The sequence below is a fragment of the Ochlerotatus camptorhynchus genome, unplaced genomic scaffold (genome assembly GCF_037179485.1).
Source record: "Ochlerotatus camptorhynchus isolate MF236.1 unplaced genomic scaffold, CSIRO-AGI_Acam_v1.1 ptg000130l, whole genome shotgun sequence".
NCBI classification, from domain to species: Eukaryota; Metazoa; Arthropoda; class Insecta; order Diptera; family Culicidae; genus Ochlerotatus; species Ochlerotatus camptorhynchus.
Window position 1 is genome coordinate 3398518 of NW_027040620.1, and position 23983 is coordinate 3422500.

At 37.6% G+C, this 23983-nt stretch overlaps 1 protein-coding gene and 1 long non-coding RNA gene across 3 annotated transcripts in view; one reads left to right on the plus strand and one right to left on the minus strand.

Moving 5' to 3' along the window:
• Positions 1 to 5074: 5074 nt before the first annotated feature.
• The window catches only part of LOC135700234 (integrator complex subunit 5-like protein), a 19293-nt gene continuing 384 nt past the window's right edge, over positions 5075 to 23983 (minus strand). Inside the window, exons 1-4 of one of the 2 annotated variants that reach the window (XR_010517571.1) lie at positions 23862 to 23983; positions 23026 to 23434; positions 17559 to 17812; positions 5075 to 5085 (exon numbers count right to left, since the gene is read on the minus strand). The exon at positions 23862 to 23983 is cut by the window's right edge and continues 384 nt beyond it. Coding sequence is in view for 1 of the 2 variants with exons in the window: in XM_065220677.1 (XP_065076749.1) it covers positions 17762 to 17812; positions 23026 to 23409 (435 nt within the window). In the remaining variant the exon portion in view is untranslated. Of the gene's footprint in view, positions 5086 to 17049; positions 17813 to 23025; positions 23435 to 23861 lie in introns of those variants that run through there. The other variant, XM_065220677.1, reaches the window with a different exon arrangement.
• On the plus strand, positions 10664 to 11910 carry LOC135700235 (uncharacterized). Its single transcript, XR_010517572.1, has 2 exons — positions 10664 to 10848; positions 10912 to 11910. It is a non-coding gene; the product is annotated as an uncharacterized LOC135700235 (long non-coding RNA).

Sequence of the window (23983 nt, forward strand, 5' to 3'; positions counted from 1 at the left end):
GGAAATAAAAAAATATGGAAACGCGACTGGACTGCATTTGACACCAAACAGCGTTCCCGTCGCCTTCAGGAAAAAGAAAAGGAAAAAGCCAGACGTAGGCGAAAGCAACGAAAGGAACAACAACAACAACAACAACAACAACAACAACAACAACAACAACAACAACAACAACAACAACAACAACAACAACAACAACAACAACAACAACAACAACAACAACAACAACAACAACAACAACAACAACAACAACAACAACAACAACAACAACAACAACAACAACAACAACAACAACAACAACAACAACAACAACAACAACAACAACAACAACAACAACAACAACAACAACAACAACAACAACAACAACAACAACAACAACAACAACAACAACAACAACAACAACAACAACAACAACAACAACAACAACAACAACAACAACAACAACAACAACAACAACAACAACAACAACAACAACAACAACAACAACAACAACAACAACAACAACAACAACAACAACAACAACAACAACAACAACAACAACAACAACAACAACAACAACAACAACAACAACAACAACAACAACAACAACAACAACAACAACAACAACAACAACAACAACAACAACAACAACAACAACAACAACAACAACAACAACAACAACAACAACAACAACAACAACAACAACAACAACAACAACAACAACAACAACAACAACAACAACAACAACAACAACAACAACAACAACAACAACAACAACAACAACAACAACAACAACAACAACAACAACAACAACAACAACAACAACAACAACAACAACAACAACAACAACAACAACAACAACAACAACAACAACAACAACAACAACAACAACAACAACAACAACAACAACAACAACAACAACAACAACAACAACAACAACAACAACAACAACAACAACAACAACAACAACAACAACAACAACAACAACAACAACAACAACAACAACAACAACAACAACAACAACAACAACAACAACAACAACAACAACAACAACAACAACAACAACAACAACAACAACAACAACAACAACAACAACAACAACAACAACAACAACAACAACAACAACAACAACAACAACAACAACAACAACAACAACAACAACAACAACAACAACAACAACAACAACAACAACAACAACAACAACAACAACAACAACAACAACAACAACAACAACAACAACAACAACAACAACAACAACAACAACAACAACAACAACAACAACAACAACAACAACAACAACAACAACAACAACAACAACAACAACAACAACAACAACAACAACAACAACAACAACAACAACAACAACAACAACAACAACAACAACAACAACAACAACAACAACAACAACAACAACAACAACAACAACAACAACAACAACAACAACAACAACAACAACAACAACAACAACAACAACAACAACAACAACAACAACAACAACAACAACAACAACAACAACAACAACAACAACAACAACAACAACAACAACAACAACAACAACAACAACAACAACAACAACAACAACAACAACAACAACAACAACAACAACAACAACAACAACAACAACAACAACAACAACAACAACAACAACAACAACAACAACAACAACAACAACAACACGGGGAAACTATTCACCCTTATCGCGCCGAAAGGCCAACCGGACATGAACACCCTTCAATCCTGGACCCAATGCGTCCGCCTATAGTCAGACTCACGGAACAGTCTGCAATTGGCGACCGACGCTTTTTGAAGGCACGGCTGCGGGACCCCAAAATTATGGACATTGTGTGGACTTATCTTTCATACTTGCACGACCAGCCACCTTCAGTATGCATTCGCGGAATCACTAAAACTAGTGCAACTTTAATGCTGGCAGCAGAAGGACTACCAACGGAAACAGCCCTTTTACGCGAAATTTTCCTGGACGCTCACGAAGAACTCGGAATTCCACGCACCGACGCTTTGGCAGACCTGAATTCACACCGCGCGTTCCTACTTAGTGAACGCACACAACGACTGCAGCAAACTAGGGAGGCCGCTCGCAAATTTTACAGTCCTCCAAATTTTCAACGGCACTGACGCACTCTACTAAAGGAAGTAACGACGACTATTCCCATGCAAGGGAATTATTATTATCGAATGACGACACTCTACATGAGGTAGACCCTGCTAATGTAAGTAATACTGACCCTCCAAAAATCTCTTCACTTCCTCAACAGAATGCGACTGAAATTTTGGTGTATTGCCAAAATTTCAATCGCATGAAAAGCCCAGCTAAAATGAAAGAAACCCACCAGAACATTCTATCTTCTTCTTTCCAAATAATTCTTGGAACTGAAACAAGCTGGGACGAAAGCGTCAGAAGCGAAGAAATTTTTGGAAACAATTTTAATGTATTCCGGCACGACAGGAATTTTTAACTCTGAAATAAAAAGTCTGGTGGTGGAGTGCTCATTGCCATCAATGCTGACTTTACTTCTGAAGAAATCATAACAAATAAGCACAAGGAATTCGAAAATGTCTGGGTCAAAGCACTTATTGCCGGTGAAATACACATTTTTCTTCTGTGTATTTTCCACCTAAACATGTCCACAAGCAGTCTTTTGAACTATTTTTTCAAATTGTTGAAACTATAATGTCAAATATGGAACCAGAAGTAAAACTGCATATTTATGGCGACTTCAATCAACGAAACGCAGACTTTATTACAGACATTGAAAATGAATCATTTTTACTCCCGGTCGTAGGTGAAGACGATACATTACAATTATTATTCGAAAAAATATCTTATTTTGGTCTTAATCAAATAAACCATGTAAAAATCAACAAAACTCATATTTAGACCTTTTATTTACAAATTGTACTGAAGACTTCTGTGTGGATACATCATTAGCACCTTTATGGAAAAATGAAGTGTTTCACACAGCAATTGAATACTCAATCTTCGTACAAAATTCTACAGCCATCAACTCTGCATATGAGGACTATAACCGCAAAGTCGAAAATGAAGTCAAATCATGTCCTAAGAACTTTTTTTAATTATGTAAACACGAAATTAAAAAGCAGCAATTTTCCTTCGCGAATGAATTTGGATGCAAATGTAGGTGAGAATTCTTCTGAAATTTGCAATCTCTTTGCAAATTTCTTCCAAGAAGTATACACCACATTTTCCGAAGAAGATCGTGACCGCGATTTCTTTGCATTCATTCCTGAAATTTCTAAAAACATCTCTGTCAACCAACTTTCTATACATGAAGTCCTCAATGCACTAAAAAACTTAAACGCGTCGAAAGGGTCTGGACCTGACGGCATCGCACCCATATTTTTGAAAAACCTTTCTGAAGAACTCGCATTTCCTCTAGAGGGTCTTTTCAACATGTCTCTGAAAAATGGAAAATTCCCTGAAATTTGGAAATCATCTTATTTGGTACCTATTTTCAAATCAGGTGCAAAATCAGACATTCGAAATTATCGTGGAATTGCTATTATTTCTTGCATTCCAAAACTTTTTGAATCAATCGTAAACGGCAATATTTTTCAGCAGGTGAAAAATCTAATTACAAGTAAACAGCACGGCTTTTTTAAAGGTCGTTCAACTACCTCTAATCTTCTAGAATATGTATCTTTCATTATTAAAGCGTTGGACAGTGGCAAGCACGTTGAAGCGCTATACACCGACTTCAGTAAAGCATTTGACCGCATCGACATACCATTATTAATCCTCAAATTGCAGAAAATAGGAATGGAGCCTGGACTTTTGAATTGGCTTCAATCATACCTAACACATCGTAAATAAATAGTTCGCTTTCAAAATAAACTTTCAGAACCAATTTCAGTCACCTCTGGGGTACCCCAGGGTTCTCATTTAGGCCCACTTCTTTTTATTTTGTACATAAACGACATTTCCTACATACTTAAAAAAATAAAATTGCTTGTATATGCAGACTACATGAAGCTCTTTATGAAAATAAGTAATTCTAGCGATGCAGAAGAATTCCAGAATGAAATCAATATATTCCACACCTGGTGTAGAACAACTCTACTTCAACTTAACGTAAAAAAATGTACTGCAATAGCATTTAGCAGAAAAATTGAAACACCGCATATTGAAATATCATTAGGCAACCAAATAGTAGAAAAAAGCAAAATTGTAAGAGATCTAGGTGTAATCCTAGACTCCAAACTAACTTTTATAGAACATTATAATACTATCATTAGTAAAGCAAACAGAATGTTAGGTTACATCAAAAGGTTCAGTCATAATTTCGAAGACCCATACACTATTAAGCTATTATATACCACATATGTAAGGCCAATTCTGGGATACTTCCACCTAGTATGGAATCCATACATTTCCATACACGAAGAACGCATAGAATCTGTCCAAAAACAATTCCTTTTATATGCTTTACGTAAATTGAATTGGACTGCTTTTCCATTACCATCTTATGAAGCGCGCTGCATGCTCATCAATATACAAACACTTAAGGAGCGCCGCCAATTTGCAATGCTTTTCTTCATCAACGACATTATTTCAATGCGCATAGATTCGGCAGAAATTCTCGCACAATTAAATTTTTACACACCTTGTCGATATCTTAGAACACGGAATTTATTTTCAGAAACATCGTACAGAACAAACTATGCAAAAAATAGCCCAATCAATCGAATGATGCGCCTATATAATTTGCATTGCGGAACTATTGACATCACCATGTCCAAGCAGCAAATAAAAACTAAGCTAAAACAGAATAGAATTAATGCATAGTATGTAAGTAAACATTGTTATAATCATTGTATGTAGTCTACACTGGCTTGACGAAATGGAAATAAATAAATAAAATCTAACTTTCAAAATGTTAAACCAAAAAATTAAAAAAATTCAAAACTTTTTATTTAATTCAATCGACCGTTAGTTGGGCGCCAAATGTAGCACAGGTCAGTGGGATTTTATGCGGTGAAAAAAATCGGTAGTCTTGTCATCCTTGCGAGGACTGTTGGACCCGGTCTATGTGCTGATGGGTGCGATATATCATCAAGTGTTGAAGCCACCTACTTGGCCATTCAATTACAGTGGATAGCAATCGACGTCCGTCTTTGATTGGCACTAGATTGCAGACCACATACCGACATTAAATACGATATCCCCCGCTAATCCGGCTCTCGTCAATCTGACTTTACTTGGAGGCGAACCAGCCCCAGGCTGAAAGCCTCCCTAATAAAGATAAATTAATTAATTAATCACGGTCTCTTATGGAGTTTTTTTTTACATTGTAAGGTTGGTAACATTGATTTGTATGGATTTGACAGTCAGATTGTCGGATTTACCCCGCTAATCCGGTCACAAATTGGTCGGATCTTTTTTTTTTTTTTATATTAATTTATTTGTACAGGCTCAATCGAATAAACTTTACAGAGCCGAGTTATCATTTGCATTATACATGAATGATGTCTTAAATCTAGAGTTAAAGGAATTGAACCGATTACTCGCGGTCGTCTCGAGGTTAGTGGAGATTTACAATTTTTTGGATGGGGAAAGGGAGAAGGAGGTTTGAAATATGATTTATTATATAAATATTTCATTGGTCGGATCTATTAGGGGATACTATAGAGGTATGAATCAGAAGCTGAAAAAAAATACTCTTTTTTGATTACCCGGAGCTTCAAATTGTAACCTTTTCCAAAGTTTACAAATTGAAATTTAATGCTTGGTGATAGTTTGAAATTAATAATAAATTACACCTGAAATATTGTGAGTAAATATAAATTTTAACACAAGAGAATGATTGAATTATATAAATTATAATTATTCAAATGAATTTAAATCAAATTTTGCCATTTGAATTTAAAAATATTAATTTTCTGGCAGCCGGTGTTGAGTTGGGTTGTCACGCAAATTTCCGAAAAAAAATATAAATCGCAAAACTTGCAGTATGGCAAAAAGAGTCGATGTGTCGTCAAATGAAACCCCTCTCAAACCGGTTGGCCAATCCGGAGCTAGAGTAGCGTAGGTAGAGTTCGAAATTCGAACATAGCTAGCGTAGGGATTGTAGGGGGATTTCACTGCTTGCATCTATACGAAATTGGTATAGGTAGCGAAGACCAATGCTATTACAGCGGCTATTCTACTACAAAAGGTGCAATTCACCCTGAACGTGATCCGGTATATGTGACCTGGTGATATATCGTACGATCGATCGTACGATCCCTTTTGTAAGCATGGGACCAGGAATGCTATATATGATCGTCCGGCCCACAGAGACGATATCTTGTCCCTGGAATAGCGAGAAGATCAAGTCGGTGAATGTTTGGCAAGCATGAATTGAGTGAAATTGTGCTGGCAAAGTCAAAACTTCGTTTTCAAATTCACGTATTTAAAGATAATAAGATTTACTTTAGCAAATAGTGGTTTGGTTCACAAACAGTTAATACGGTTCGCGGAAAGTGATTTCGGCGTAAATTGTAAGGCCACCACGTGGCCTTGATCCTCCTTATCGCCAACGTTGAGGCCAGTAGTGGAGTCCCAAGTAGCATTTCTTGTTTTATTGCACTCTATTAGTGGTTATTGAGATCAATTTCATAAAACCGCCAATAAAATTAATAGCTCCAGCACAACCTTTTGATAACCGCTATAAGATCGTCATACAGCTTAGTGGACCACTCTTGATAAGGTTTATAAAGCATGTTTGAGAATCACAATAAAGCTGTCTTAAAACCTTTTGTCAGGAAGCCTCATACTCTACAAAAGGTTCTCATAGCCTCTATAAGAGTAATATTGTATCCAAGCAGTTTTATTACGCTTTGGTGGAAATCAGTTATAAAGCCAATTTAATTTGTATTGGCTTCAAAGCAACCGCCATAAATTAGCTTGTTGTTGTTCTGTTCTGCTGAAACTTTTTTTTCCAAATGGAAATCTTTAGCGGTAAAAATAGGTTTGAGTGTTGGTGTCAAGATCACCATGCAATCAATTTTGTTTCATGGCGACATAAGTGAAAATCTTAAAGAAAATATATTAATTTTTAGAAGTTCGAAAACATATGCGCTTGAAATGTTATCGTGTATATTGAGATAATATGAGCGTTAAATAAATGCGCCTCCAAAATAATTCAAGTTAACAAAAATGATTGTTTCAGAAATCAAAAGAATTTGATGGAATCACCTTAATTTTACAGAAAGTAGATCTCAATACATAAATTCATACCAATGCACACTGGAAATCATTTCGGATCTCTTATTTAGCCATTATTTTATTGAAATTTCTTGGATTTTATTCCAAGGCTAATGGCATTTTCATAATGACAATATGGCGACAGAGGACAGCAGGCAAGAAAAACACCAAGCGCAATTTCTTAAAATGTCTAATGCTTACATTGCACGCTGGGTCAGGAATGCAACCTAGCAGAGCAAAATTAATAACTCCGAAACGAAGCATTTCCGCGACTTGGTGTCTTTGGCAAAATTTCTCGTCATATTGACATAAACAAATAGTTCAAAACTCTTCCGAAAAGATGGTGTCACAATCTAACTTCTTTCTCTGACGTTTTGGAGACTTGATGTCTTTGGCAAAGTTGTTTATCTTGAAAAAATGAACAGCTCTTTCAAAGACGTTAAATTTCCACTGTCTACTGGTTCCAAGTTATATGGAGTTAAAGAAAAAAATGTCGAAAATATGTTTTTTTTTCTGTTTTGGTTTTTTTGCTTACAGCTTTATAATGTTATATTTTTCTCTTATGCAAATACATTAAATAAATAGCTTTTGTGAAGAAACATACTGGATTAAGCTTCAAATTTCAAAGACATTGTTGAAAAAACGAGAAAAAAAAAACACAATTTTTGAACATTAATATCTCCTAAAGCGTAAAAAATCGCAACCTGACATTTTCAGCAAAAATTAAGCAATACTCGATAAACAAAATATCAAAATTTGAGAGAGGTATATTTTGGTGTTTTGTAGATTTCTTCATTTTAATGGAACATTATTTTTTTTCTATAACTATTTGTTTATGTCAATAGATGGTCCTTATTATGACGAGAAATTTTGCCGAAGACACCAAGTCGCGGAAATGCTTCGTTTCGGAGTTATTAATTTTGCTCCGCTAGGTTGCATTCCTGGCCCAGTGTGCATGGGATGAAAGCAGAACAGAAAAGCATAATACATGATTTTATTACGAGAACTATTTTCTTTTTACAAGAGCAATTCAAGCTGAACTTTGCATTAGGTCCTAAGTAACATTGATCGATTCTCTTCGTCGACTTTCTCTTTCGTTAATAACTTATTCACAGAACCGTTTCTTGTTGTGTTTGTCGTATTAGATGCTAAAGGGTGATACGGTCAAAATTTGGTCAATATCAACTTGACGTATTTCTTTCAATTTTGCATTTAAAAAACCTGAACACCCCTCATTTTGAAGGTGTGTGTGTGTAGAATGTTGCTCCTATTTTGATTTTGGAATTCACTCTTCAGTTGTCAAAATGCCGTCCAACCAAGAAGAGCAGCGTATCAAAATTTTGCTCGCGCATCGCGAAAATCCGAGCTACTCGCACGCAAAGTTGGCAAAATCGCTAAAAGTTGCCAAATCAACCGTTACAAATGTAATTAAAGTGTTTGGGGAACGTTTGTCGACAGCCAGGAAGTCTGGATCGGGGAGAAATCGAAAACCGGAAGCCGCTGAGACGACAAAGAGAGTTGCCGGTAGTTTCAAGCGAAACCCTAACCTCTCTCTCCGAGATGCCGCAAATAAGCTGGGTGTATCGTCTACAACCGTGCATCGAGCCAAAAAACGAGCCGGACTATCGACTTACAAGAAGGTAGTGACTCCAAATCGCGATGATAAACAAAATACGACGGCCAAAGCGCGATCCCGGAGGCTGTACACGACGATGCTGACGAAGTTTGACTGCGTGGTAATGGACGACGAAACCTACGTCAAAGCCGACTACAAGCAGCTTCCGGGACAGGAGTTTTATACGGCAAAAGGAAGGGGAAAGGTAGCAGATGTTTTCAAGCACATGAAACTGTCAAAGTTCGCAAAGAAATATCTGGTTTGGCAAGCCATCTGTACCTGTGGCTTGAAAAGCAGCATTTTCATAGCTTCCGGGACTGTCAACCAAGCAATTTACGTGAAAGAGTGTTTGAATAAACGTCTGCTGCCTTTCCTGAAGAAACATGGTTGTTCCGTACTGTTTTGGCCGGATTTGACATCTTGCCATTACGGTAAAAAGGCCATGGAGTGGTACGCCGCCAACAACGTGCAGGTGGTTCCCAAGGACAAGAACCCTCCCAACACGCCAGAGCTCCGTCCAATTGAGAAATACTGGGCTATTGTCAAGCGGAACCTAAAGAAGACTGTTCAGCTTGAATTCATTTTTTTATTTGAGGGCAAATGTATACTCCCGGGTGCAACCGATGAATTTTACAAACATTTAGAAAAGTTTTGAATGGTACATTAACCTTTATGAAAAGTTATGCGTGATTTCAACCTTTTTGTCCTAGGACTGTCACTATTCCATGTATTTCGATCAAGATTCGACCGTGTCACCCCATGTATATGCGAGCGAGAACGGAAGAATCATGGAGATTGCTGACGTTTTTCGTACGCACACTACGTCCATTTCTGACAAGTTGCAACTGAATGCTTATAATGGTTTTAAAATAACTGTTTCATGTCCAACTAGTTTTATTGCGCTTACTTATAAAGCAACGAAAAAATTTATTTTTTGGTTTTATAAGGGCAATTCATATTACTTTTTTGTATACTTCAAAGCAATCATAAAACCTTTCATAAGTGAAAATAGCATAAGAATCAGTTGGTTTTTTAATAAGCTTTATAGGGGTTTTGTAGATAGCTATAGGAATGTTTCATGACTTGCATTGTGTATGACCGTGATAAAGCTGTAGGTAATGGTTGCAGCTGCAATAAAACCTTTATAAATTTTGAATATAGCCATGCAGCTCTAGATTTGTTACTTGGGGTGAGAGGTCGCAAACCGGTCGAGACGCTAGAAGTCGGCACATAGACTATCCGTGAAGCTAGTCGACCGGAATTGCAAGGTGTCGCGAGTGTGAACTAAACCGAAAATAATTCCTCTTGAAGAAAGTGTGAACACGAACGCTATCCAGGTTTGCCAAAGGTCGTCCGTCAACATACGGCCATCCACCGTGAAGATCAACTCCGACCGAAGTCGGAACCGGAAGCAGTAGTAGTAGAAGCTCCCCCAGGCTGGTTGGGACCCGGTGAAGCTCAGCACAGCAGACGTCGAAATTGATTTCAGCTTGGTTCGCTTTCGGCAGCTAAGGGGACAGGTGAGTTTCCACTAGTGCGTTTGGTCGACCCTGATAATTATTAAAGAGGTAAGTTAGCTCGGCTGGCTAGTGAAGACGTCCGCGCCAAATACGGTGGGAAGTCTTCATTAGTTACAAAATGAAGAAAGAGTATTGGAGTATAATTTTTCACACTACTTTTTTCGATCTCAATGTGTTGGTAGAATCTGGAACTCGAAATCGAATGTTAAACATAGTCGTTGATATTAGCTGAAAATCAGTTTGCAGATGTGATGTTGAAATTCGGATATTCAAAAAACCCATGCAAGAGTGACGGTTAATGTTATTACATATTTAATTTACTTGTAATTTAATTCATTACTTTTCCCCACCTTTGGACCCTATACAATGTTAATTATATCTAGCATTTGATAGTTAGTACAGTTTATCATCATTTGTTTCCTTATTCTGCCATGTCTTGCAACCGGTTTTTTGTTTGGTTTGTTATTAACTTGCGTTTTCATTCGGTACCAGGGACTGATATTTAAACACATGTTGATGTTTTCAGTAATGGATACCATCCGCTCCTGGATTTTGTTTTGTGTCATGATATTCAGGTAGTCCACATTCCGAGGTGTTTCCATAAAATGATTTGAATGCATTTTAGATTTCTGTGTTATCTTGATCATCCTTTCGTAATATTGAATCAATCAGTTTTTTTCTGTTTTCCTTTGTATCACGGATGTCACACACATTGCAGTGTTGCAATTCTGCTTTTTACTGAAGCTGGAATGGATTTGGCTGTCATAAATTTTCTCAGTTTCTCTCGTCTGCTTTTTCCACGTTTTCGAAAAATTAAACATTCAGGTCTGGGATAAGGGGGACTGATTAACTGTGGTTTTTTGTTTTTCCAAAAAACATTATGTCTGTATGTAATTCATTGTTTTGGTTTTGCATCTGCCTTTGTTAATGGTTAATTGCTAAACTGTTTGCGTTGATCCATATTCGTAGACTGGTTTGTTTTTTGTTGTTGTTGTTCTTGATGAGTTATTTCTCTTTGTGTATTGTTTGGTATTTTATGTTTCGAAGTAATATTTTATGTACTTGTATTTTAATTGAATTTTCTTGCCGTTTTTGTTAAAAACTTTAAAAAATCAATTTAAATATCGTTTCCTTTTACTTTTGTTATTACTTATTATTCTTATATTTCTTCTTTAAAAATTGTATTTAAGGCCATTCCTGTTCTGAATTGTATGTCTTCTTGGAAAGAAACACTTGTAAAGGAAAGTCAATGTAAACATAACCTGACGAATGGAACTGAAACTTTTGTTTGATATTATTGATTGATTTTATGTAGATAAAGCTGAAAAGTTATACGAACAGAAAGAAGAAAAGAGTGCTCCAGAAAACTATTTTTGACGAAATATAAAATTCTTCGTGTTTAGACAGTGAGAGTTAAGCCACAAACTGAAAGCTAACAATTCAGAACAGTAGTTTCGATTAGGAGTTTTCTTCTATTAAAATTATAACAGTGCACAATAATTAAGTGATGCGACGTTCCAGTGTTGCCAGAGATCGCCAGCGACGAGCGAGAATTGCCCGTTAGAGAGCAACAAGGTTGGAAAAAGGTTCAGAAAAGATCACACCGTGGTGTGTCAAGTTTAGTCTTAATAGTATACCATTTTGAAGGCATTCGAAAGCATAGATCGTAGGTAAATGTTCACTGAAACCATTCGACTAAGCCTGTGCTGGTTGCTGGGCAGCACGAAGGAACGTCATAAAACTTATCTCAAAAAATCAAAGGAAAAAAACACGTGTATTTTAAAATTCTAAACGTAAAGGGAAAAAAATCTTTGGAACGAATTCTAGCTTAAAAGGAAAAACGTTAATCACATTCATCTTGAAAGATTCTCTTTCGCCCTAGGCGCGCATTCGGCTGCAGATTGAGATTCTCTTCGGCGCGTTATTTTCTGTTTGTCCGCTTTTATGATTTACATTAATTTAATTTATTACTTGCTTCTTCGTCGGTTGTTTAACCACTTTTTGCTCTAGTTCTAGTACAATTATATATAAGATTCCCATAAAAAGTTTCAATATTATTTCCTTTTCCTTCTTTTTTTCTTTAATATATTTTATCACTTTTTAAGAATAGATAAAAATATTTGTCAAAAATTTCCTCTTGTTTATATATCGTACAGTTAAAATTATTATCGAAATCATTTCAATTTTTCAACAAGAATGTATCTTTGTTAATTGAAAGTGGATAAACGAAAAACAAACCAAACAGAAATGAGAGTAAACCAGATTCAAGTGTAAATCAGTGACAACTGGGTGAAATTTCGAGGAAAATGAAGGTAGAACATTGTGCACCATTAAATGACAAACCGAGATATCTTTGTTTTGGGGCGTGGTGGAACTGCAGTTGCTTCCAACTGAAATGATTCCATTGCCGCGTTACTAATTATGTGCTCTTCTCTTTAATCATATGTTCGTGAGAGTGTTATATGAATGTGTGTGTGTGTATGTTTGTGTGCTCACTTTTGCATGTGTGTATGTCTGTGTGCATATTCGATAATCACAAGAAAACAAAAACGGTTAACTCTGTAGCTTGTATGTTGTTGTTTTTTTTTCTTTTTAATTGCATTCGCTGAAACATGACGACGCTTGCTTTGGTGTGTTGGTGTGACGCCGTTATGAGGCTGAACAATGCGCGCGCGCGTGTGTGTTTGTGCAGGAAACGGAGAAGTGTTGCCAGGATAAAAAGCGTGATTCGCGCTCTGGGGTCGAATGCATTTGCGTGAAGGGGAATTCAGTTTCGCTAGAGGACGTATAGAAACCAGTCAAAAACGGAAAGCTGAGAAGCGATGAAAACTGTGCTCAAAACCGCTTAGGGTCGAACCCGTCCATGCGGGTGACCATAGTCGTAGTAGTAGTTGGATTCTTATTGTTTTTTCTTCTTTTCTTTGTTAAGTTTATAAAAAATAATATTTTGACTAGGTAAAAGTCTCAGCTACGAGTTTGTAGATGTCGCTGAAGGCGTTTTTGGTAGAATTGTCTTCTTTTGTTTTGTTTTCATGTTTTTTTTTTCTTTATTTCTTTCTTTCTTTGTTCTCTTATAAATCGATAACAGTTTCTCATACTAAGGTATTTTGTTCAATGTTTTTTGTTTGCGATGTTGCACTACTTTTCTTTATGTTTTCTTGTAAGTTATATCGAATCTGTTATGTGTACAAACAAAACAAGTGAGATAGCGTAGTTTAATTGCTTGTATTTGTTGGTAGTTAGCTTATTTCCGCGCAGGCTTTCAGTATCAATGATCTCGTGAATTCGACGAGTCGGTATAGGAATGGGTATTCAGAAGGGTGTGGCAAGTTGATGTAAGTTTTCTTCGTTTCGATTTCTGGTGTCTACACTGCATTCTGGATTTTATATGAACTGATTTCAACGCAGAATGTTTCATTCTCATTACCTCAACTCATATGGTTATTGAAAGTTGTCCAAATAGCTTGATATTAGTTTAATTTGTTCAATTAACATCGTTCTATGATTTTGTCTAGAGTTTTACATCCCATTGTACTACATATGCTATATCTAAATATACTCACTGTTATGCATATTAATTGTAATATATTTTAGTTGTTTACTTGAAAAAAAAAATTGTATATATTTATACTTATCATGCGTTGCTGTTAAAGACAATGGTTCATCAAAGGTAAAGCATAAAAATAAATAAGCATTTGCTTTAGAATAAATAAATAATTTAAATAATAAAACAATATTCGTCTTTGGTTAATTTTTTTTTCATCGTCAAATTCGATAGAATACAAATAAAGAAAAAACGATAAAGAACAACAAACCGACCCAGGATCGGATCACAAAGCGCAAATCGATTAAACGAATGCTCCCCTCGCTCTCTCCATCTTTTCTTAGTAAAATTCCGTTAAAAACCACGTTTTCACTCGGTGTCGAACAGTTCCGTTGACAGCACCGTGTCGTTTGGGTTAGAGAGAGAGTAAAAGATGGTTGCTTTGATTGTCAAAATCACGAATTTCAGTATCAATCTAGAGAAGCTCATTGTTTTGAATTTCAATGTGACGTTTGTTGTTTAGTGTAGTATAGGTGTAGGTAAGAGAAAGAGAGTGAGAGCCAAACACCGTGCTTCGAGTGATTAATGTGGCTTCAGCCAGCGATCCTGGGATGATAAAATAAAAGAAGTGACAGCCGAAAAAAAATAGTACGAGTTTTTGTTTTCGAAAAACCTTTTGTTTTTGGTAGATCCTATCATATTGTTTTTGAACAGATACATCAATATTAGTTGTTTTGCTTCACATGTTGACATTTTCAGCGTATTTTTAATTGTTTAGTGATACTTTCATTTTGTTCAGTTTAGTAATAAATGTATAGTTAATATATTATATTTCTCGTCAGCTACTGTTTAATATATGCTTACATTTCATCAATAAATTTATCTTCAATATGATCGGGCACGAAATTGATATGTTTGAATTGTTGATTTATCGTAACACTTTTTTTTCTTCCATTGAATAATCTTTTATATCGTTAATTAGTCTAACTTGCATGCATTTTGTGAATCATTCCTCGTCTCATTCATTTTTTCAGAACTGATAAATCAAACCCAAGAACCGGACAGATACAACTTAGCCTTACGAAGGTCGGCATACAGTCAACAAGTATTAAAAATAAAGCTAGAAGGCATTTGAAGTTTGATTAGTAATACGGTATTTACTAAATTCTTAAAAAGATCGCTCGAAAAAACTCTCCTGTATGGGTGATTCTTAAAATTAATCCATTCTTGTTATGCTTGGTTCACGCTCCTAGGTCTTATGAAACGATATCTTTTGGTTACTCAATGTTACAACTACACTTACGGCGCCGTGTACATATAAACAAGTGAAAAAAATATGTCCATTTTTGCATATGTTGATAAAATCGACCTCACTTACTAACTGATAAAACTCGTGATCATTCTTTTTTTTTCAAACATGAATCCTTGCAAATGTGCTGCAAGGTTAGTCAAGTTTAATTTTCTCCTGGTGGCATTTCACTGCCCAACATTGTTTCGCTAAATCATTTATCACATATTTTTATTACAATTACATTCATTCAAGCTACATACCCTATCGTCTATTCCAGGACAGTGTATAACCCTTTTGTTCAAGGTAAATAATGAGAAATTATCGAGCGTCAACGTAAGCTTCCTTTTTCGGTATTTGTTTCTTAATCCATTTGTAATATTTTAGTTTATGCTTTTATGTTTGCCAGAGCTGTTAAAACATGACATGCGGGATGTCTTTAGAGCGGTTAGACGATAAAAGTTACTTACTCACTAAAGTTTACCTCCTAAACCATGTCACTTTCCTTACGATTTAAAGATTTAACCCAAAAGCTGATATGTATTCATTTAGCTCCCACGCAAAAGCAGGCCTTGGAGACAGCCTCGCAGGGGTCCGCCCGGTCGTAAACCGCCAGGCATCAAACATCCCGTGGACACTCCGCAGCACTTGACCTTCGCGGGGCCGGATCAAGATACAGATTGTCGTCTTGAAAACAGATCCATACTCATCCGATTTAACTACACACTGTATTGGACGGAATGATTATTCACTTCTTACGCCTTAACCTTTCCTTCATTTTCTTGCTTTTCTTGCTGGAATTGTTCACTCCCTTTTCGCTAACCTATTCTCTGCCTATCTTGTTGCTTTCCTGATGCTCATCGAGCGTTTCCGTGGTGATTCGGAAATACTCGTGGCGAAAACGCACCGCACACTTTGTTACGTGTTTGCTTGGATAGTTTTTCTTTTTTTTGTCAGAAGCTAATTCACTCACTAAATCAAACACCGAAAATAGTTCCACTACTTATTGCTATGTTTTGACCGCTTTTTTCGGTTCAATTTTTACACTTACGAGATATCGTTTTGCAGATGATGTTTCTCTTCCTGCCTGGAAGCAAAATTCAGCGGACGGAGATAGGCAACTCATTATCCTGCCAGAGGTCCACATTTTTATGTTTGGTTCAGTTTTCCAGTAGGTTTACTTTGGTACTTATAGCTTCTGTGTCACGAAATTTCATGTTTTAATTTGATTGACTTTCCGCTCGTTTCTTCCGATGGGAACTGATGCATCTCTTTGGTGTCCTATTTTATTTAATTGACGGTAACTTTGCATTTTTTGCTCACTTTGGACCCCTCCAGTTCTGTCTATCTCCATCCACCGAGCCTGCATCTTAGATTTGTAATGATTTTGTTATTTAACTATGCTTGTTTAACCCTAGCTTAAATTGATGATAATTTAAAATTCATGTTTCAATCATTTTTGTTTTTTTTTTTTGGATAAAGTTTACTTTTGATGAAGAGAAATAGTTTTGTCTAAAACATATTTCTTATGTTCGCTATTTGCAAGCTACTGATGCTTGCTTAGAGTACACTTTACGTACTAATTGTGATGATAGCTGATCTGATGATAATGCCGCTTTGTTGTTATTGATTAAAATGTTAACCAACTAAAAACCAAAACTCCTACCCATCGTGGTCTGTCGGAAACGGATCTTGGGTTAGCATGCCCTGAACATTGCCCCTACAGTTACCATCTACATAAAGTGTGTTCTTATGCAACTATGTGTAGTTTTACAAACTATCGTTCCCATCTTGGTTGATTTAAAAATCTTTGATATGCATGGATATTTTCATTTACACTTTAGTTTGTTATTGCTTGTTTACCGTTTCCTATAAACTACCGTTTGTTTGTTTTCCCTTTCATTGTGTATTTACTCGTTCGTGTAAAAATAACTGTAACGTTTTGAAACCCTAATCACATGTTTTTTTGCACCATTGTGCATGTGCACGCTTGTCCAAAGGGAGATTCATCATCGTTTCCTACTCGAATGGTATATTAGTACGGTTCAACGAAAAAGCAATAGCTGATAACAGGTAACGAAAGAGAAATTGAAATGTCAACATAGTTTTCGTATAAAAATCGTTCTAGGGCACATTACGGTTCAATTGGGGGGCCAAACATGGGCTCTGGTTTATCACATTTACACATATCAACTTAACGATTTTGGATTTCATTTTCTACTAGGGTGAATGGTTAAAACAAACGGTGTGAAATTGTTCACAGCTTCGGTTACATTGAGACGGTACATCAGTTCACGCCCTAGGCTGCGGAACGGCTATCGCGTAGAGTCCATTGTTGTTGTTGTTGTTGTTGTTGTTGTTGTTGTTGTTGTTATTGATATAGTTGAAACTGTTGCTGGTGTTGTAACGCCCAGCCGCGATGCCGTTACCTATGTCGTATCCGAGTCCGTTTCCGCTAGTTCCGTTGATGTAGGAGTTGTTGATGACAGCTGTTTGCTGTTGCTGATGATGATTTTGCTGTTGATACGGTTGCTGTTGCGGTTGTTGATGGGGTCAAGTTGTTGCCATCAAGTAAGTGTTGAGATCGGTTCGTTCACTCTTCTTCCCCAAATGGTGTTCCATTCTTGGCTCCATACCCGCTCCCCTAAAAGACAGAGGTAAGATTTGACGGTCAGTGTCATTCTAAAGCTCGTTTATACAGGGTCTGAAAAAATTGACCGGATTCCATGAACTACTCTTCTACATACTTCGGAATAGTTGATTGAATCAGGACGTCACTGGTTTTATTTACAAAAACTAACTTTAGTATACATCTAAATACAATGGATGCTCGATAAAAGCGTTTTAGAGGCTTGATCGGGTGCTATTGAAGTGTCGATTTTAGTCATGCAGTTATAAAACATTTTGAATGTGATTAATTTGCTTGAAGATGGTTAGGGGAAACGCTCCTATAGTCGCGGTACGTTAGAAGCGTTAGGTTCCTATAGTTGTGTACGGAGTCTCCATACACAACTATAGGAACCTAACGCTTCTAACGTACCGCAACTATAGGAGCGTTTACCCTAGTCACTTTTGTCAAAATTAACTGATTTTGAGCATCAATAAGTTTAGGGAGCATACATTAAATAGGTCATGCGAAATTTAGGGTAATTCAAACCTCCCTCCCGCCCTCCTTTCTTTAGTTTTTTTTTTCGAACGACGAGTACAAATTTTGGAAGCCTGCGATTGTGTACGTTCCAAAGGAGAAACGGACAAAGATGAAGCCCAAGGTCGTGAAGATGTTGTTCGTTGACTGTTCTGCAAATCATAAAGATTATCGAATGATTGACCCGATGACGCACAAACTGGTGCTGAGCCGAGACGTGAGGTTCGTTCCTGGTCAACATCATCTGTGCCAAAAAAGACAAAAACTTGATCGAATACCCTTTGCGAAAGATCCTAGTTATGATCCAGGAGAAAAGTGTGCCGACAAACAAGGACAAAGTCAACGAGATGGATGATGATTTTTTTTTCGATGCTACAAGTAGCAGCTTGATGTCGGATGTTGATGACACTATTATCGCCGAATAATACAATGTCCAGGAGGAGGAGGTGGTTGCAGTTGAAGGAGACCGTACACACTAAGATTATTTTACCGAAGTCTGTGAAATTTTACCGAAATCTCAACAGCTGAACGTTCGGTAAACAGTTCGGTGATTTTTCACAGATTTCCTGTAAGCTTTCACAGATATTCGATATCAGTTGGTGCGCGAGAATAAAGGTTTTCTACCTTTGCGTTATGGAGTGAATGCTGCCGTAGCTACGCTGAAGAGTGATCCACGGAGTGTTGCGGATGTAATCAAGAGCCCGTACTGAAACGAATGGAAAGCTGCAATGGAGGAGGATATGAAGTCACTGCGAGACCATGAGTGCTGATGAGTCTGCTTGCCGACGAACTCGCTGTCGGATGGATAATGAAAGATGTGAAGTTGTGCGTTTCAAGTCCCGCACAAGGTTTTACACAGAAGTATGGAAGTGATTGTGACGAGGTATTCACTTCAGTGACCAAGCAAGCGACACTAAAAACCCTCTTAACGGTTGCTGGAATGCGAAATCTGACCGTTTAACCCCTTTTTCGTGAATAAGTGAAGACAGTCTACCTTTACGGCGACAATTTTTTATGAAAGAGCCTCCTGGTTTTGAGACCAACTATGAAAAAGTGTGTTGCTTTAAGAAAATTCTTTACGGACTCAAGCTCGACCAGGATGTGGAACTGGAAGATTGATTCATTTTTCAAATAGACCGGATTTAAGTCCTCAGACGCTCACCCCTGCCTCTATATGCATTACGAGAAGGGAGAATCCTGTTTCTTCCTCATTTATGTCAAAGACATGCTCGTTTCTGCGTCAAGTCAGAAGGAATATGAGAACATTTGTTCGCATCTAGAGAATAATTTCACGTTAACAATCCTGGGTGATGTGAAGCATTTTCTTGGTATGCAACCAGACACGGCTACACATTGAATCAGCGGACGAACATCAAAAAACTTGCAATTCGTTTCAAAATGGAGGATGTCCGACCATCAAAAGTGCCTGGATTTCTACATCAGAAGGAGGAGAGTGAAGAACTGCCATCCAAGGAAAACTTCCAAAGTCTGGTTGGAGATCTACAGTATCTCGCAGTCAACACTCGACCGGACATTCCAATCTGAGCTTCCATTCTTTGCAGAAAAGTTAGTCATCCCACTGCAAGTGATTGGACAGAGGCGAAAAGGACCTTACGCTATCTTTGCAGTATCAGTGACCTGAAGCTGTATTTGGAAGGATACAACGAAGAGCTGATTGGTTTTGCAGATAAAGACTGGGCAGGAAATACTGTGGATCGCAAATAAAATTCCAACGATTTCCTGTACATCTAATGGCTGAGTGTTGCCAGGCAGGGTTACTTCCACTCACTTGCTATAAGTGGTGTCTATTGTTGTAAAGGCTGAATGATGAATTATATAAATAATTCCCTGCTTAAAATAGGGTATCCCTTCTGATGAAGTCGTCATTCACCCAACTCTTTCCTAGGGCCACATTATGGAACCAAGTCGATACTATTGTTTTCATAGCAGCGTTCATACGAAAAAAAAAGCTTCGTTTCGACTTCCTCAATGAGACCTCTGGAATTTGCTCATGAAAGACCAAATTTAAGGTGCATTGATGTTTTCGAAAGGAAGCTGTTGTGTACTACCCATGGTAAAAGGCAGATGGAAACCGGAACGTGGAGGAGAAAAATAAACCACGAATTGCATTAGCTGCTGTGCGAACTGTAGTATATGTGACATGGTAGTAATTAAAGAAAAATCAATTAACCTTCATTTGGTGTGAAGTCAGCTAATTGCATTTGGCAGCACTGAGCGTCGACGTACACGAATAGCTTATTGACAGATACGCACCGAGATTGGATTGAACTTGAGCTTCTGAAAGCTCCGAATACACGAATATGATCCGTGCCTGTGTAGTGACAATCGAAGATCGGCTTCGAAACGACGAATGCATAAGATGCGAAGTGAGGGAGATGAAATAAAGAATTAAAATAAGCCTTTGAGTTGGAAGAGTGCGACACGATTAGGCAATCGAGCCCGTTCAGACTAGCTCGCGATTCTGTTAACGATTTTTAAAGTGGACAGTCGCTGGTGTGGATCGCGGAAAAGTTTGGCTGGCGTCGCCTTTGACCCGCGAACAATGGAAGTGGCTTGAAACCTCGACCAGTTTACGAGACGAACTACCCATCGTCCATATTGCAAAACTCGGGCGACTATGGTGGGCTGGGAATGTTGAAAAAATCTTGATAGCGACCCGGCTGGAACAAGACGATGAGACACGCGCCGGGAAGATGGATCGACTAGGTGGAAGGATGGAGATGGCGTGGAGCACACGGCACCCTGTCCTTAGCCTGAATATGATGGTGATGGTTTGGCTAGATTTGTCAAGATGTCACTACAGCTGCGAAGTATTTCAGGGGTACCTTGACAACCTTGACATTAGGTGATTCCTTAAACAGTTAAAAAATGGCAGCTATGATGGCGGATGTGCCCTATAGTTTTCTAGAGCACAACTTTCAGAATCGGTAGCAAAATTGCTTATGAAATTGAAACTCTCTGTATGCTGCATTGCAACAAACGAGTAGTTCCAGCGATGTAATAATTTTCCTACGTGACAGGTTTCATTTAAATGGATCCAAATCAATCTAATCTTGATTATCCTTCCAAAATTTAAAATCATTGAATTATGATATCAGCTGCGATCAAACCAGTAACCCATGCATTATTTAAACGGTGTAATGATGGAGGCTTCATGGATAAACCATAGAGACCTTATGGGTTAGGTTCAGAAACTGTATTGCTCAATGTGTTTCGTAACAGATGAAAGGTTCAAATACAACCAAGGGTTGATACATATATTATGTCACGCTCTAGCGGGGGGGGGGGGGGGCGGTAGGGGGTGTATAAGAATTTGTGACAAGCATAGGCCCCAATACAATATCTACAGAGAACTTAAACTATTGAAGTTTGAGACCCTTTAGTCGTTTTGTGACCGAGTGGATCAAGGTCTATTGAGGAACAAGGTGTGTGTTATATAGTCACTTTAACACTCTCGGGTCATTCGTGACTTGTCCGGGGTGAGATTTGAACTCGTGGCATTGGCGTGAGAGGTATGGATGTTAACCACTACGCCGGGGTCGCCACCCGAATATTGATATTGACAACAATACAGATGAACAAAAACAAATAAAGCCGAACATTGTATTAGGTCCTAAGTAACATTGACAGACTCTCATCTGAATCGATTTTATCTTTACATCTCCACGGCCATGTAAAGACATTTCCAGCTATTTCAAACACACAGTTCGTTGAAAGAAACTATTATATAGCATATAATTCGCCATTACCGAAAGACTATCAAATCCATTGAAATCAAGCTGAGTATTGCATTAGGTCCTAAAAACATTAATCGATTCTCTTCGTCGACTTTCTCTTTCGTTAATAACTTGGGTACAGAATCGTTTCTTGTCGTGGTTGTCGTATTTGATGCTAGATAAAAGCTTCTTTTATCGATCTGTTTGCTGAAAATACCTGGGAATGTCTTTACATGGCCGTGGGGATACAAAGAGAAAGTCGACGAAGAGAATCTGTCAATGTTACTTAGGACCTAGTGCAATATTCAGCTTAAAATGTTGATTTCAAAACTCAGCGGGTTCTTTGATCTATGTCATGTCAACATTCAAATTCATGATAGTTGGTTTATCTTTTGATGTTTCCCTGATTTTCAGCTAATTTAAGTAAAGTAGAAATTATTGTTATCATCTATCCCGTAAAAAAAGAACCATAGAAGTACAACGAAATGAATTGTAACCATAAAATAGAGTTGATTGTATTAACAATAAATCGTATTGTCCACAAAGATAAAATAACAATAGAATTTATGGTATCCACAAGAGAATCTATGGTTAGAGGGGGAAATTTACAATAGAACAGAGGGGTTGTTATGTATCTTAACCATAGAAAAAACACTTTTTCCCAAACGAAATTGAGCCACTTACCATTAATTGTATTGTTGTTCTATTGCTGAAAATTATTACTATATGGGACGTATTGTATATCTATTGTAATACCAACATGTTAAACTTTATTGTACAATATACGTACGATAAGATTGATTGGTGACAATAGATTGTATTTTATTTTATGGTAATTGTATGGTTATTTTTTCCGGGATGCTATCAGAACTATATTAAAATTCAGTCTAAAGGTTCAATAATCATGCCAAAGCAAAATCACAACAACGAAAATGAAAACAAAAGAAGGTCATTCAAAAAACAAGTGCTACATACTTCTCGCTGTTGCATGTGCAGATGGTAAAAGTGGTGCGATGGAACGTCGGCAGCCATCTTGGATTTGGCGAACTCGATGCGCATGGCACCGCGATCCGACGAAAGGAGGTACTTGCCCTGCAGGGCGCACATGGCGGCGGCAGCACTGGCCACATCCTTGAACTCAACGAACGCAACCGGAACGTTGGGATTGGTGATGGCGCTGTTGTTGTTGATGTTGTTGTTGTAATTGTAGTTTTGGTAGCTGTTGTTGTTGTTGTTGTTGTTGTTCATGTTGTTGATGACAGCGGCATTAACAGAATTGAAAGTGGTGCTGATGGTGGTAGGAGTAGTAGTAACAGTAGTAGTAGCAGTTGCAGCAGTTGAAGTGCCCTTACTGTGCATTCGGAGGCGACTAAAGCCAGGCAGACTGTTGTAGGGTTTTTCGGTTGATCGGATGGTGGTTGGTGATTGGTAGAAGTAGTAGTAGCAGGGCAACAGTTTTGTTTTTGTTTTTCATTGTTTAGGGTGTTGGTGAGCAGTGTGCCGGGACATAGATAAATATAAAATACATTCTTTAGAACGAGTGCTATTGAACAGTTAATAAATTTGAGATTATGTGGAATACAAACAAAAGAAACAGAAGACATTGGGTTTCCGCTAGATAGAATACGTGCAAAGAAAGTGCAGAGAATGTTTTGCCTTATCGAGCTCGGTTTTATGAAAATGATGATGAACGATGGAGGCGTTTGGTTGTTATGAATTTTCTGTTATTTTTGGGTTCTACGAAAGCACAAAAATGAAGGAATGAAACAAATTTAATTATACTGCTGGGCCCATATTGGTATCTGACTCACAGTATTCTCGTAAGGATAATAATGGTGATTGTAATGATGAGCAGCCTGGATCTGCCTATTACGGCACGGACGATACAATTTGTCGTTCGTGGAAATCACAGTATTCCATGATGGGATGTCCG